Source organism: Schistocerca nitens, chromosome 2, assembly GCF_023898315.1.
Source record: "Schistocerca nitens isolate TAMUIC-IGC-003100 chromosome 2, iqSchNite1.1, whole genome shotgun sequence".
NCBI lineage: Eukaryota > Metazoa > Arthropoda > Insecta > Orthoptera > Acrididae > Schistocerca > Schistocerca nitens.
In genome coordinates this window covers 777,200,386-777,215,362 of record NC_064615.1, presented here as the reverse complement: position 1 = coordinate 777,215,362, position 14,977 = coordinate 777,200,386, and the positions used below count along the sequence as shown (strand labels likewise).

At 36.0% G+C, this 14,977-nt stretch overlaps 1 protein-coding gene across 2 annotated transcripts in view; it reads left to right on the top strand.

The window, feature by feature from the left end:
• Nucleotides 1-14,977, top strand: part of LOC126237023 (serine/threonine-protein kinase mTOR) — a 281,416-nt gene that overhangs the window by 199,221 nt on the left and 67,218 nt on the right. For both annotated transcript variants that reach the window (XM_049946767.1, XM_049946766.1), the window contains 4 exons: nt 814-1,030; nt 4,276-4,461; nt 8,901-9,026; nt 13,648-13,793. In XM_049946767.1, the coding sequence (XP_049802724.1) occupies nt 814-1,030; nt 4,276-4,461; nt 8,901-9,026; nt 13,648-13,793 (675 nt within the window). The remainder of the gene's footprint in view (nt 1-813; nt 1,031-4,275; nt 4,462-8,900; nt 9,027-13,647; nt 13,794-14,977) is intronic.

Genomic DNA, 14,977 nt, shown 5'->3' with positions numbered 1-14,977 from the left:
GTAAGAAAATTATAAATTTGCACTAAAATAAAAGCTTATCTGGATTTGATAGTGTTTCCAACCCAACATTAAAGAGTTGTTCCCACATAATAAGTAGTGTCTTTTTACAAAATATGTAATCCATCACTGACTCAGGACATTTTCCTAGAGAGATTGAAATACACCACTGTTAAACAGTGCTTTAAAAGATCTGACAGGAGATACATCAATGGCTATCGAACGCATTCATTACCGACATCATTTTCCAAAATTTTTGAGAGTCTGATGTAGTCCAGAATAGTACGCAATAATATCTTTAATAAATCACAGTTTGGATTTCAGAAAAAGTTTCTCAGTTGAGAATACCATTAAAACATTCACTCGCCGTACTTGACAATGTCCTTCAAGATAGGTGTGATGAGAAAGATGTAAAATGCTTGTAAAAGTCACCTGTTCAAGAAATAGGAAGAAAGCTATGAATTTTGTGTATATATTAACTGAATGTATAAAATTGGTTCAATACAAAAAAAACCATGATCGCTGTAAATGTACATGTATCTGAAATGTGAGATGGTCCCTACTAAAGGCATTGTTATATTCCTTGCATTTCATTTTAATAGCACTGATGTAACTTTGTGACTGATCATGAAACAACAGAAATTGAAACTTTCTTTCTCATAAAAAAAGTGCTTTAACATAAATATACTCTAAATTTTTAAATAGTCATACTTATGTTGTGTGTTTGTGTATATGATTAGTAGAATAATTTTGTATTCAGGAAAGCAATAAATTATTATTGTTTAATGTAAAAAGTAATTTTTAATTGAAACAAAGGGGTCAACTGCACGAAGTAGCTCGCAAGAACTGGAACCACTTTGATGAAGATGGGAGACAAAGGATGTCCCGCATGGCTGCTGCCTCAGCTTGGGGTCTTGGCCAGTGGGAAGCTATGGAGCAATTTGTGGCCTGCGTACCAAGAGATTCACAAGATGGGGCATTCTACCGTGCCGTGTTAGCTGTGCACCGAGAACAGTATCACGTTGCGCAACAGGTACATGCAATCAGTACAGTAGTAACACAAGTTCATAATGCTGCATGTTTACAGTTAACAGGAAAACACCAATTTCAGCGTTTGTTCATAGTTTCCTCCCATCACACCAGTATACTGAGGTGACAAAAGTCATGGGATAGCGATATGCACATATACAGATGGTGATAGTATCACATGCACTAGATATAAAAGGGTAGTGCATTTGCGGAACTGTGATTTGTACTCAAGCAATTCTCATGAAAAGGTTTCCGACTTGTCTATGGCTATATGGCGGGTATTAAGAGGCTTTGAATGCAGAATGGTAGTTGAATCTAGACACATGGGACATTCCATTTTGGAAATCGTTAGGGAATTCACTATTTGGAGACCACAGTGCCAAGAGTGTGCTGAGGATACCAAGTGTCAGGCATTACCTCTCACAATGGACAAGGCAGCAACCGACGGCATTCACTTAACGACTTAGACCAGCAGCATTTGCACAGAGGTGTCAGTGCTAACAGACAAGCAATACTGCATGAAATAACCACAGAAATCAATGTGGGAGGTACAATGAATGTATCGGTTAGGACAGTTTCTGGGCTCATGACCATACCGATTGGAGCCTAGATGACTGGAATACTACAGCCTGGTCAGACGAGTCCCAATTTCAGTTGGTAAGAGCTGACGGTAGAGTTCAATTGTGGTGCAGACCCCCACGAAGCCATGGACCCAGGTTGTCACAAGACACTGTGCAGGCTAGTGGTGACTCCATACATGTGTGGGCAGTGTTTTCACGGAATGGACTAGGTCCTCTGGTTTAACTGAACCAGTCATGGACTTCATGTTCCCAAAGAACGAACGATGGAATTTTAATGGATGACAATGCTCCATGTCACCGTGCCACAATTGTTCATGATTGCTTTTAGGAATATTCTAGACAGTTCAAACGAATGATGTGGCCATCCAGATTGCCCAACATAAATCCTGTCAAACATTTATTGTACATAATCGAGAGGTCGGTCATGCACAAAATCATGCACAAGCAACACTTTCACAATTATGGATGGCTACATAGGTAACACAGCTCAGTACTTCTGCAGGAACTTTCAATGACTGTTTGAGTCCACGCCACATCAAGTTGCTGCACTGTGCCAGGCAAAATGAGTTCCAATGCAGTATTAGGAGGTATCCCATGACTTTTGTCACCTCAAGTGTATATCACTACAAACTAACTTGCTTAATCGTTCATGTAATCAAAATTTAATTTTTTATGAACTGACAGATGAGCAATAATAATGTATTTTCTGCAATGTACTTCACAATTCACATGAAAATATACTAAATATGAGAAGTATTAGGAATGTATCCAGGATTGGTATTTCACTACAGTATTTTCTGCACGCCTAGTACATGTGTCAGACAGCTGAGTTGTTCAGTGGCAGTGTTCGTCTTATTTGTCTCAATACGCACAGGTCAAAAGGCTTCTAATTTCTGCTGACTAAATCTTTGAGCTACAATGAGAACATGACTGGGGGAAACATGCAGAAAGGTTGGGGAGGGTAGTTTCCATACCTCCCATCCAGCAATTTCACTGCCCCACAGTATTATCACCATATTTTCAGTGTGATAACATTTCTTGTATTTTTTATATTTATTTGCTGTGTGCATTACATTTGACTTCAACTAAAAAGAGCTCATTAAACATCTATTTTTATCGATCTTTATGTCTCAACTCACAGTAATTTTTTTCCTCAATAAATGAGCTTACGGTATCTTAATTTTTTTATTTAATGTTTTGTAATTTTGGTGGTTGCATCACTATTTAGGTATTAGATAAGGAGAATGAATATTCACTATGTAATAATGAACACACATTTCAACAGATTTGTATCTACATCAAAGTATTACGTGGTATACCCTTAGGAGTACGTACATGATTGCATTGCTGTTTCGAATGTGACTGCTGTGCTGTAGCACTGTGTATTAGTTTTCTCACATTAACTGACTTTTCTTTTTCTTTGCAAATGGATCCCCATTTGCTTAACTCAGTAAACTTAGGATCAAACTGGTGTAAAAAAAAACCATGAGTAGAAAAGAAACCAATACTATGTAAATGATATATTGAGCAGTCAATAAGTTCGTTAACAAAATATAAAAATCAGGAAGTTCATATTGAGCAGTCAATAAGTTCATTAACAAAATATAAAAATCAGGAAGTTTCAAATCAGTGCATACTCTGCTGCTGGGTGAAAATCCATTGTTGAAAGATTATAGGATGAAGACATGGAAGGGCACAGTCACTAGCCTTGACACATCAAGATGTAACCATGATTCATTTGAAAAGACAACAGGATGCCACTCATGTGACTGGTGTTGTCGTTGGTGCACCACTGTCAGTGCATGTCTGTCTTCTGCTCCTTCTAGGGTAGATGTGACAATGTTTGCAATGCTGACAGTTTGGGCTGCTCTGGACACTGTCACACTGTCCTTGTGGATACTTGTCTTGATGAAAACGAGCTCATTTCTTGAATCAATGTATGTGATGTGGCTCTGCAATCCTGCTCAGCCAAGTGAACAATATATCTGTCCACTCGGGCACTAGTCGTGCAGGGCTGTTGAGGGCCTGAACCCGTATATTCCATTTTTGCATGACAGTCATAGAGTCCCATATGTCTGAGCAGCAATATCACAGAACAGTAAATGTCTCCATAGGCCACTATCCTGCCCTTTTCAAATTCCAACATGGCTAATGTATGTTTCTCTTTCTGATGCAAGGCATAATGTGATCTAACAAGCAGCCAACGTTGAGAGTTCTGAATGAGAAACCTGCTGTAAAATCCATCCTTACACAAAGAATGTGGGTTAGTGTTACTCCTACCTACTTAGCAATGAAAAGCTTGTCATTTGCATATCCAAGCATACAATACACTCAGTGCCAGTTTGATGTTTGTGTTGCAATTTGGATGGTCAGAAGTGAATTTTATGGCCCTAGTTATTTTATATTCCACCCACCTGTTATGTTAAAGTGTAATAACTATTGACAAAAGTAGTTCTTACATAAAAGTCATCTTTTAATAAGAGCATAGGAGGTAGAACCTATTGCAACAAACAAAAATTTTATATTGAAACATGCTTAGTTTTTATTCATTAAGGAAGAAAGTTTCAGTCTATGTATTGTTACAGACAACAGCCTTATCTTTAGAGTACATAATTTTATAAATTTTGTTCTGTAGACTAAGAAATGTATCTTTCTTGCATCTGTCCAGCTTATAGATTCAGCACGTGATCTACTAGATACTGAGCTCACAGCAATGGCAGGAGAAAGCTACCAACGCGCATATGGTGCAATGGTGTCTGTGCAGATGTTGGCAGAACTTGAGGAAGTGATTCAGTATAAATTAGTTCCAGAGCGCCGACCTACAATAAGAAAAATGTGGTGGGACAGGCTTCAGGTAATACACTACATGGTTCAGCAGAAGTCTAAAAACTCATTTATCTTCCCTAAGCTTATTTGATGGTGGTACTGTATTATTATTATTATTATTTCTTTACTTTCTCAGACGTTAAGTCTGGTTAAGAATGGAAAGTGACGCTGACCTTGATCAAGCGTCACTTCCTATTAACTGTACGATATGTGTTATATTGCATTTAGGAACTTTCGGGTAATTGAACATGTATCAATAATTACGGATTTCTGTAGTTGTATATATATGTTTGGATGTAGCTGTATTGCATTGATGTACTGGTGGATATTGTGTGGTATGACTCCTGTAGTTGATAGTATAATTGGTATGATGTCAACTTTATCCTGATGCTACATGTCTTTGACTTCCTCAGCCAGTTGGATGTATTTTTCAATTTTTTCTCCTGTTTTCTTTTGTATATTTGTTGTATTGGGTATGGATATTTCGATTAGTTGTGTTAATTTCTTCTTTTTATTGGTGAGTATGTCAGGTTTGTTATGTGGCGTTGTTTTATCTGTTATAATGGTTCTGTTCCAGTATAATTTGTATTCATCATTCTCCAGTACATCTTGTGGTGCATACTTGTATGTAGGAACTTGTTTTAAAAGTTTATGTTGTAAAGCAAGCTGTTGATGTATTATTTTTGCGACATTGTCATGTCTTCTGGGGTATTCTGTATTTGCTAGTATTGTACATCTGCTTGTGATGTGATCTACTGTTTCTATTTGTTGTTTACAAAGTCTGCATTTATCTGTTGTGGTATTGGGATCTTTAATAATATGCTTGCTGTAATACCTGGTGTTTATTGTTTGATCCTGTATTGCAATCATGAATCCTTCTGTCTCACTGTATATATTGCCTTTTCTTAGCCATGTGTTGGATGCGTCTTGATCGATGTGTGGCTGTGTTAGATGATACGGGTGCTTGCCAGAAGTGTTTTCTTTTTCCAATTTACTTTCTTCGTATCTGTTGATGTTATGTGATCTAAAGGGTTGTAGAAGTGGTTATGAAATTGCAGTGGTGTAGCCGATGTATTTATATGAGTGATTGCCTTGTGTATTTTGCTAGTTTCTGCTCGTTCTAGAAAGAATTTTCTTAAATTGTCTACCTGTCCATAATGTAGGTTTTTTATGTCGATAAATCCCCTTCCTCCTTCCTTTCTGCTTAATGTGAATCTTTCTGTTGCTGAATGTATGTGATGTATTCTATATTTGTGGCATTGTGATCGTGTAAGTGTATTGAGTGCTTCTAGGTCTGTGTTACTCCATTTCTTTACTCCAAATGAGTAGGTCAATATTGGTATGGCATAAGTATTTATAGCTTTTGTCTTGTTTCTTGCTGTCAATTCTGTTTTCAGTATTTTATTATTATTATTATTCTCCTCCACGAATGGGCCCAATAGGACCATGTGACGTACAATCAGTCAATGTCACTTTTGATGGCTGGCCTTCGTTTGTGTCCAAATTTGTTTCACCCTTTCAGAACGAAGTCTCTTCCGCTCATCAGACCATGGTTTTCCAGTCCATTTCCTAATTTCCCTCAGACCAATTTTCCAATAAAATATCTTTTGTCTGAATGTTTTTCTATATGTAACATCTGTCTGAGTTATAAGGGCTACTTTAAGATCCTCCTTAATCACAGGGATCCATTTAATTGGCTCAGTTTTGGCGTTACTTCTGTTTTCACAGAATTCTGCCACTTGTTTTGTCAACCTAGTGGGTGCCATTCTTTTAATGTGCCCATAAAATTTAAGTCTTCTTGTTCTCATGTCAGCATGTATGTCTGTGTATTCTTCTATTTCCTTATTACTTCTCAGTTGATAAGTTTGTCCATCAGTAATTTTGGGGCCTAATATTTTCCTAATAATCTTTCTTCTTTCTTTTGGATTTCTTCAGTATCCCTCTTTCTATTTAAAATAAAGTTTCTGCTCCATAAAGACATTCAGATTTGATAACAGTGTTGTAATGCCTAAGTTCACTGAATTTAGAAAGTGATTTTTTACTACAAATATTTTGTATTAATCTGAATGCAGTTGCCATTTTTTTGCCCGAACTTCATTTGCAGCTTTTTCCAGACTGTTTTCTATGATTTCCACTAAGTATTTAAACTGAGAAACCCTTTTTATTTTTCCATATTTCGTGTTCAAAAACTGTGTTGCTTGTTTGTTAAATGTCATATATTCCATTTTTTCGAATGATATTTATAGTTCTACTTTTTCTGCAACTTCTTTAAGAATTTCAGTTTGTTTTTGAGCTGTGGTAATATCCCTAGTTAAAATTGCCAGATTGTTTGCAAAGGTGAGGCAGTCTAGTCTAATATTACTTCTACCTAACTTGATTGATCGATCGATCTATATTTTGACTCAACTTTTGCTCTCACTATTCTGTAATTACCTTTTCCAAAACACAGTTAAACAGTAATGGGGAGAGTCCGTCTCCCAGTCTAACATCAGTCTTTATATCAAATGGTTCAGGAATTTCTCCCATGAATTTAACTTTGGAACTAGTGTTAGTTAACATTTCCTTAATCAGTGTTAGAGTTTTATTATGTAGCCCTTGTTCCTTTAAAATTTGGAAAAAAGATCAACTAAACAAATTAAGAGACATAAAAATGATAAAACATCCAGAGAAGATGGTATAATTGCAGAACTACTAAAATCAGCTGGACCTAACAGTATGAGGGATCACTTAACTAATAGGACATATCTGGCAAACTGATAAAATGCCTGAAGACTGGAAAACTGCCCTAATTTGTCCATTGCATAAAAAAGGGGATAGAAGCAATGTTAATAATTACCGAGGAATCTCTCTTCTCCAGATCACGTACAAAATTCGTCCACAGTGTTTACTTGATCGAGCCCAAGAACAGTTAGAACCTATAATTGGTTAGTACCGAATAGGCTTTAGACCAAACAGATCCTGCCTGGAACAAATTCTTAATTTAAGTTAATCCTTTGCCATCAAAGGATTTCTAGTAACAATATTGTGTGTGCTGGATTATGTTTAACAGAAATACCATAATAAGTTAATGGTTCCAAAACACTTACAGTAACTAATGTTGAATAAATGTTGGGCATACTTCTTGCCTTTGTGTACACTGTTTCCCGTGATATTTGTTCCTAATAGTCTTGCTCCTTTTGTTAAGACTTGCAGCTGGAGCAGAATCCCAATATATTGTTTTCACTTATATTTGCTACTTGTGTAACCTTTTCCCTTATTTCTTGTTCATAGTTATTATTCTTTATTAAAATGAGAATTCCTTTTTTAAAGAGTGATTAGGTTAAATTTTGAGGCTTAGTATTTTTTTGCATCTGTAACATTGTTTCTGGGAATCTTCCAATGATACTTAATTTCGAATCATATTTGCTGTTGATTTGCTGCATCTTATTGCCTTCTTTTTTTATGTTTCAGAATTTATCATGTCACAAAATCTTTGTCAAACTTAAGAATTCATTCTAGCTTGAGTCTGGATATTCTGCTTTGAGATCCTGCCTGTATTTTTTTCCAATCATTTAACACTGCCTTTTTCTATTTTGTTGTCTTTTGAGTAATCTTCATATGTAATTTCATAGTCAGGCCAAGGTAGTTTGCAGTTATGAACTGTAACATTAGCTCAGATCCTGGTAGTCTTCAACAGGTGTTGTAGGCTAATTGGAGTTAAGCACCAAGCACATATGGGCTATTCACAGCACATTTTAAAGGAAGACGAGACATATTCTTGAAATATTGTGCATAAAACTGTCCTTTTATTTGCATAAAACTATTCTTATCAACCCATTTGGATACTTGAAAATTTGTGCTCTGTCAGTTAGTCTGCATAAACCTCAGAAATTGCATCACTTCACTGTATTTACGTGGCCACTTACATTTCTTATAACAGTGACAGTGTGTGTAGCGCCCGCGCACATACAGTCAATTGCTACTTTATTACATTTATGGTTTTCCTCTTCATTTCTACGTGATAACTGCAGTCGAAGAATGTATTGTCAAAGTATTTACTATGTACATTTTTGTCTAGTAAAATTTTGAGATATCAGTTGAAGAGATTTTAACTGTAAACTGGCTCTCGGAATTAAGAATAGTATTTCTTATAATGCCTATGACTGTTTAAAGATGTGACAGTAAAAATGTAATTTAAATTAAACTTCTTATACAGATTAATGGGATCTTCAGTTTACAATCTGCTATTCTAGCATCTTAATGGTCTAATATTTGCATTGTCTGTCACCAGCTTTAGATTGTTTAGCTATTATTTACTCTACACTTCTTTCAGCATAATAATAATTGAAGAATGTAATGTCACATGATCTTTCACAAAGTTTGATTTTCTTTTTTCACTTCAAACTTTATATTCATGTTCATTTGCTGTGTAACCATAAATTAAAGGACAGTTCCAAAACACTGCAAATCACTTATTCAATTTCACAGGGATGTCAGCGTGTAGTAGAAGACTGGCAACGCATCATACAAGTGCGTACACTTGTTGTTTCTCCACAGGAGGATATGTACACTTGGCTCAAGTATGCTTCTTTGTGCCGAAAGTCTGGACGTTTGGTGAGTACCAAATACTATATTTCATTTGGTGGACCACAAACAAAAAGACAGATATAGCTATGAAGGGGTGCTACTACCCACTGTGTATGTGGTATGCTTTTGAATGCTGTGATAGTTATCAGTGTAGCATGACATTATATTTAAAGAATAATTGTCTGGTGCATGCAGTATCAGGAAAAGATATGATTAATGGCCAAAATAACAAACTTAAAGAAAAAAGGAGCAAGAGGAAAGAAATTAAGATACTTACGTGAAGAATCTGAATGAAGTAAGAAATACAGGATAGGAAATAGAAGTAAGGATATATCAGACTGATAATCCAATGACCACATCCAAGTAGATGCTTCTTCCTCTGAAGTAGACACACCAAATTAATCTTTACATTTTACCCAGATGTTCATTGTTATTTATTAGTAAATGTGGTTTGACAGTTATAGCCATCCTCACCGGTTACAAATGTCGAGTCCAGTAAGACCTTTTTTTGCCCATCTACACCATCGTTTCACCTGGCTACATGCCCTACTCACCCTTGTATCATTTTCATTACAGCCATAACTATGTCTTCCATTCACTTCTGCTCCCTACTCTATAGAGTTGAGTTGAGTTTTATTGGTCCTGGTAATCATATAGTACACAAATAGTATAGTCTGATGTAGGGCAAGTCAATGTATAACAAAATATAATATTAAATTTGCATTAATTTCATTATTTCTACATTAAATGATCACTGAGCTACAATATACAGAACAAGTATTGTACAAAAATAAAGGGTAGATATTTTAAAGCAGAAAGAGCATGTACTGTAGTGGCAGATTGATATTTGTATTACAGCAACATTTACATGGTAAATCATTAAAGTTCTAGTAGCATTTGTATGATACATCACTAAGGCAAAGACACAAATCATTCGTGACCTTCCTGAAGGAACTCTGGAGGCTATAGAAGCAGTGATGAGTCAAATATGCCTTAGCAGTTGACTTGAAATTTGCCAGGACATTTATTCATTTAATGAATACAGGGTTCCTATTTTATTCAGGATGGTGGTGTGGGCTCTAAAGGAAAGTTTCCTTTTTGCCTGGTGTTATAGGAATTGATATTTTCATTTTTGTGGAAGAGAGTGAGATTTTCGATTGAATATTTTTTCACAAACACTGTTATCTCGTACACATATACACATGGAAGTGGGAGGATTTCTAGCTTTTTAAAGAGTAGTCTAAAGGTTTTGCTCCATTTTACACATTCAATTATTCTTTTTTTTTTTTTTTTAGCCTCAAGAGCTTTTGGCTAAGATAAGAGTTACCCCAGAAAATAATTCCATATTTCAGTTGTGAGTATCTATAGGCATGCTACATACTTTTCAGAGAATCTTTGTTGCAGCATCCCTCTAATATTCTAAGTAGCATATAGTGTTTAATTTCTTACAGACTTTTTCAATATGCATCCCCCATTTAAGATCATCTTGGAGCCGTACTCCAAAGATCTTAATGTTGTGTATATTTTGAAGGTCTTTGTCAGATACCTGAATCTGAACAGTTTGCTCCCCTTTTTTCACATTATAGAGATTCAGTGCCACTGTGTTACTTGCATTTATTATCAATTCTTTCTTGCATTTATTACCAATTTATTGTGACAACCAGTTTTCAATATTGTTCAGTGTCTCTGTTGTAGACTTCTGAAACATTTCCATATCTTTCCCATTCACTAGCACACTTGTAACAGCAGCAAACTGGATGATGTTCTCACTGAATTTGTTTAGGTCATTCACATATTGTTAGATGTTTCTCTAATTCCCATGTTGTCAAGCTTAGACAATAGTTTTGTGTGATCCATGATATCAAAAGCCTTAGAGAGATCTAGACATATTCCAATGACATTTTTTCCATTATCTAGTTTTTGAAGCACTTCACTTAATAGTTCAAAAATTACTGTACCAGTTGGCTGAACAACATTCCATTTTTGAATGCTTTGGTGTTTAAAAGCTCATTGTGAATAATATTGTAGCAGTTGTAAATAGCTGCATAAAAGACATTTTTTCAGGGACACTACATTTCACTTAAAATTCAATACTGTTTATAGATGGCTCTGATGCAGCTTCTTAACAACTAGTTAATCCTCACAGTGTTATTAAATATCAGATAATTGTGTTCAGCAGTGTTTTCAGCTACACTGTGTAACATGTAAAATATAGACTTTGCTTTCATTTTGTAGATGTTTACCAGTGGGGAAACATTTACTGCTCAATATGTTGAGCTTTCTGATTGCTTATTAATATATTATACTCAGCCTCAGCATGGCTTATAGCATCGTGAAGTATAATGTGATATATCATAAGCAGAGAAATGCTAAAAAAAATTTCTGATTATGGCCATGTTCAAGAATTTTACTCTATTCCCCTATTTGTGTAATATGTTGAATTGGGGATATAACTTTATTTTAGATGATGTTGAATACACACTCATGGCAGTGATACATGAAACCTTGCAGAAAATTTCAGGAATAGGATCTTAATGTCACCTTTTAGCAGACAGAATGTAATCCGACTAAAATAGCCTCAGTGGAAAAATAATTAAATATGTATATACATCATATCTTCTATAGCAACACATATTTCTCAGTCTTTAAATCTTTCATAACAATACATATTTCTCAGTCATTAAATCTTTCAGTAGGCATAACAATGGAGGTACAATGATGCAGTAGAGAAAAGCTGTGTGATGCAGTTCATTCAACAGCTGTTAATTACTATCCCTTGATAGACTATGTGGCAACAGCAACATGCCTAGAAAAATATTTATGTTGTACATTAACACCATGCTCCATGTTTTTCTTGTTATTTGACTTCACATGGAGTAATCACTCCTCTGTGTCCGGCTGTAATTAATTTAGAATCAACTTTTGATCATCAATTCAAAATAGCTGGCACAACTTCGGCAGCACCAGAACAAAAAAAAACACATTTTTTTCTTGTTGTCTGTGGAACCATACTCAAAGAAAATTACCAAAGAATAAATCCACAGTTTGTTGTGGAGTGAACAGAGTTGCAGTAGACTTGGAATTTGTTGTGGGCTTCAAGGGTAATACACAGATAAAACTGTATCAACACAACTGCACCAGTCACTGAAAGGTAGTTCCTTAGCAGCAGCAGTAGTAGTAGTAGTAGTAGTAGTAGTAGAGGGGGTAGTAGTAGCAACAGTAGTTTTATATGTCTATGAATCACTTCTACAAGTATAGTGTGCATCCCAAAGTATTACAGTTTTAACGACTCAATGCCTCTACTACTTCTTCAGTTGTTACCTATATTTCTAAATTATTTACATTCTGCTAGAAGTTTCCGTGCTATATATACTTGTGTATCAGTTTCCAATCATAGAATATACCATATATGGTTTCTACATGTAAAGTCAGTAAGTTCCACAAGAAATAATTCGTAAGATAAATATTTTTTTTTTTTTTTTAAATCATAACATCTGCTGAAATTGAAGTTGAATGAATTGCACCATTCTTTTACTGTAACTTTTGTGCTCATCTCTTCTGGCCTGTTGTATATGAAAGCAGTTCCAAAAGCACAGTGCTGTAGCAGTACTACCTGAACTTTTTTTGAGCCAACGTTCTTGCTTTTTGTTCCTCCACAGATTTGACATTTACTGAAGTCATCTCTAGAGTAGCAACATTAGCAATATGTTTAGTCAACTGAAAACCAAACACATCTGAAGATATCTGTAAAGCACCTTACATTTATGTACTGGGAGCTTAATTTGTCATTGCAAGTTTAAACAAGAGCTGATAAAGCTAGTCAATGTCACTGTGCATTACTTGTACTGGGAGAGGAATCAGCACATTGAAGAACTCCTGAGAATGTATAAATGGACTAAAATAGGAATACTACTTAAACAGTCATTGTAACAAACACTTGAATGTAAACAAGCATGAAAGTTATTGTTAGAGTCAAACAAAACTCATTGACGGTAGGTGTAATTCGATAAGCTATGGTTATTTTTAATAACTAGGATGTGAGAAACAACAAATTCAGCCACTTTTTCAAGAAAGATATCCCCTCTCCCTCCCTCACAAAAGCAGCATAACTGACCGAAGAATAATTTTCAAATGAAATAATGGAAACTCCAGGTAGGAATATTAACAATGTAGGAAAACACAGATTGCTACTTACTGTAAATAAGTCACATCAAGTTGCAGACAGGCACAATTAAAAGAGCACTCACATAAAGCTTTTGGCCACAGCTTTTGTCAGTAAGAGACATACACACCACTCACTCACATATAAGCAAGCACACCTCACACACATGCAACTGACATCTCCAGCATCCTGGGCTGGAATGCAACTATCACGTGGGGCGCAATTAGCAGTCTGGAGGGGGCAGGGAAGTGTGCCTGTCTGCAACTTGACATGTCTTCTTTACGATAAAAATAATAATTTTATGTGACCAAATGCAGGTATTGCAAATAGTCAGCTGTAAATTCAGAAACTGTGTGTTTAGGCTACTTATTTCCTATCTTATCTTTCATTAACTCCAATAAGAATAGTGACAAGATACCAGAACTTTTTGTTTTCATTGCCAAAGCAAATGCACTGTTTGCGATGTTATATCTTTATGTATTGCAGATGTTGTCTCATAAAACTTTAGTGATGCTGCTTGGTGTGGATCCGTCTCAAAATTCAGATCAACCACTCCCCACACACCATCCACAAGTCACATTTGCTTACACGAAACATATGTGGATGTCAGGGAAACGGGAAGAAGCTTACAAGTAAGTGTCAGCGATATGTCAGTATAGCTTCACACTAAAATTAACAATTCTTTTTTATGCGAAATATTTTAACAATTTATGTGCATGTGTCTTTTGTTACTTGGTGTGAATAACATTGTTAGTTGTTTTCACTGTTTTGACACCAAAATACTGTGCATAAGAATGGAATCATCATCCAGGCTGGATACCTTAAAATACAGATCCTTCAGACCCTTCTTTTCAATGAAGTAACAACTTGTCTCCAAAGATAAAATAATGATTATGTTGTGTGTAAAGATTATCTTGAATGGGTCATAAAATGAGTGTTTGTGTTTGCCACTATAGTAACTGTGAACTGTTGATCTTGGTTTATTATAAAACTGTCCTTTCCTTGTTCACATGTGTAATACTAATGACTTTTATTCCTTGGTACCAAGGATTCATGAGAGATTTGTAGGTTCTAGATGTGTATCTCCTCCTTATACTATACATACGAGGTGCATTCAAGTTCTAAGGCCTCCAATTTTTTTTCTAATTAACTACTCACCCGAAATCGATGAAACTGGCGTTACTTCTCGACGTAATCACCCTGCAGACGTACACATTTTTCACAACGCTGACGCCATGATTCCATGGCAGCGGTGAAATCTTCTTTAGGAGTCTGTTTTGACCACTGGAAAATCGCTGAGGCAATAGCAGCACGGCTGGTGAATGTGCGGCCACGGAGAGTGTCTTTCATTGTTGGAAAAAGCCAAAAGTCACTAGGGGCCAGGTCAGGTGAGTAGGGAGCATGAGAAATCACTTCAAAGTTGTTATCACGAAGAAACTGTTGCGTAACGTTAGCTCGATGTGCGGGTGCGTTGTCTTGGTGAAACAGCACACGCGCAGCCCTTCCCGGACGTTTTTGTTGCAGTGCAGGAAGGAATTTTTTTCTTCAAAACATTTTCGTAGGATGCACCTGTTACCGTAGTGCCCTTTGGAGCGCAATGGGTAAGGATTACACCCTCTCTGTCCCAGAACATGGACACCATCATTTTTTCAGCACTGGCGGTTACCTGAAATTTTTTTGGTGGCAGTGAATCTGTGTGCTTCCATTGAGCTGACTGGCGCTTTGTTTCTGGATTGAAAAATGGCATCCACGTCTCATCCATTGTCACAACCGATGAAACGAAAGTCCCATTCATGCTGTCGTTGCACGTCAACAT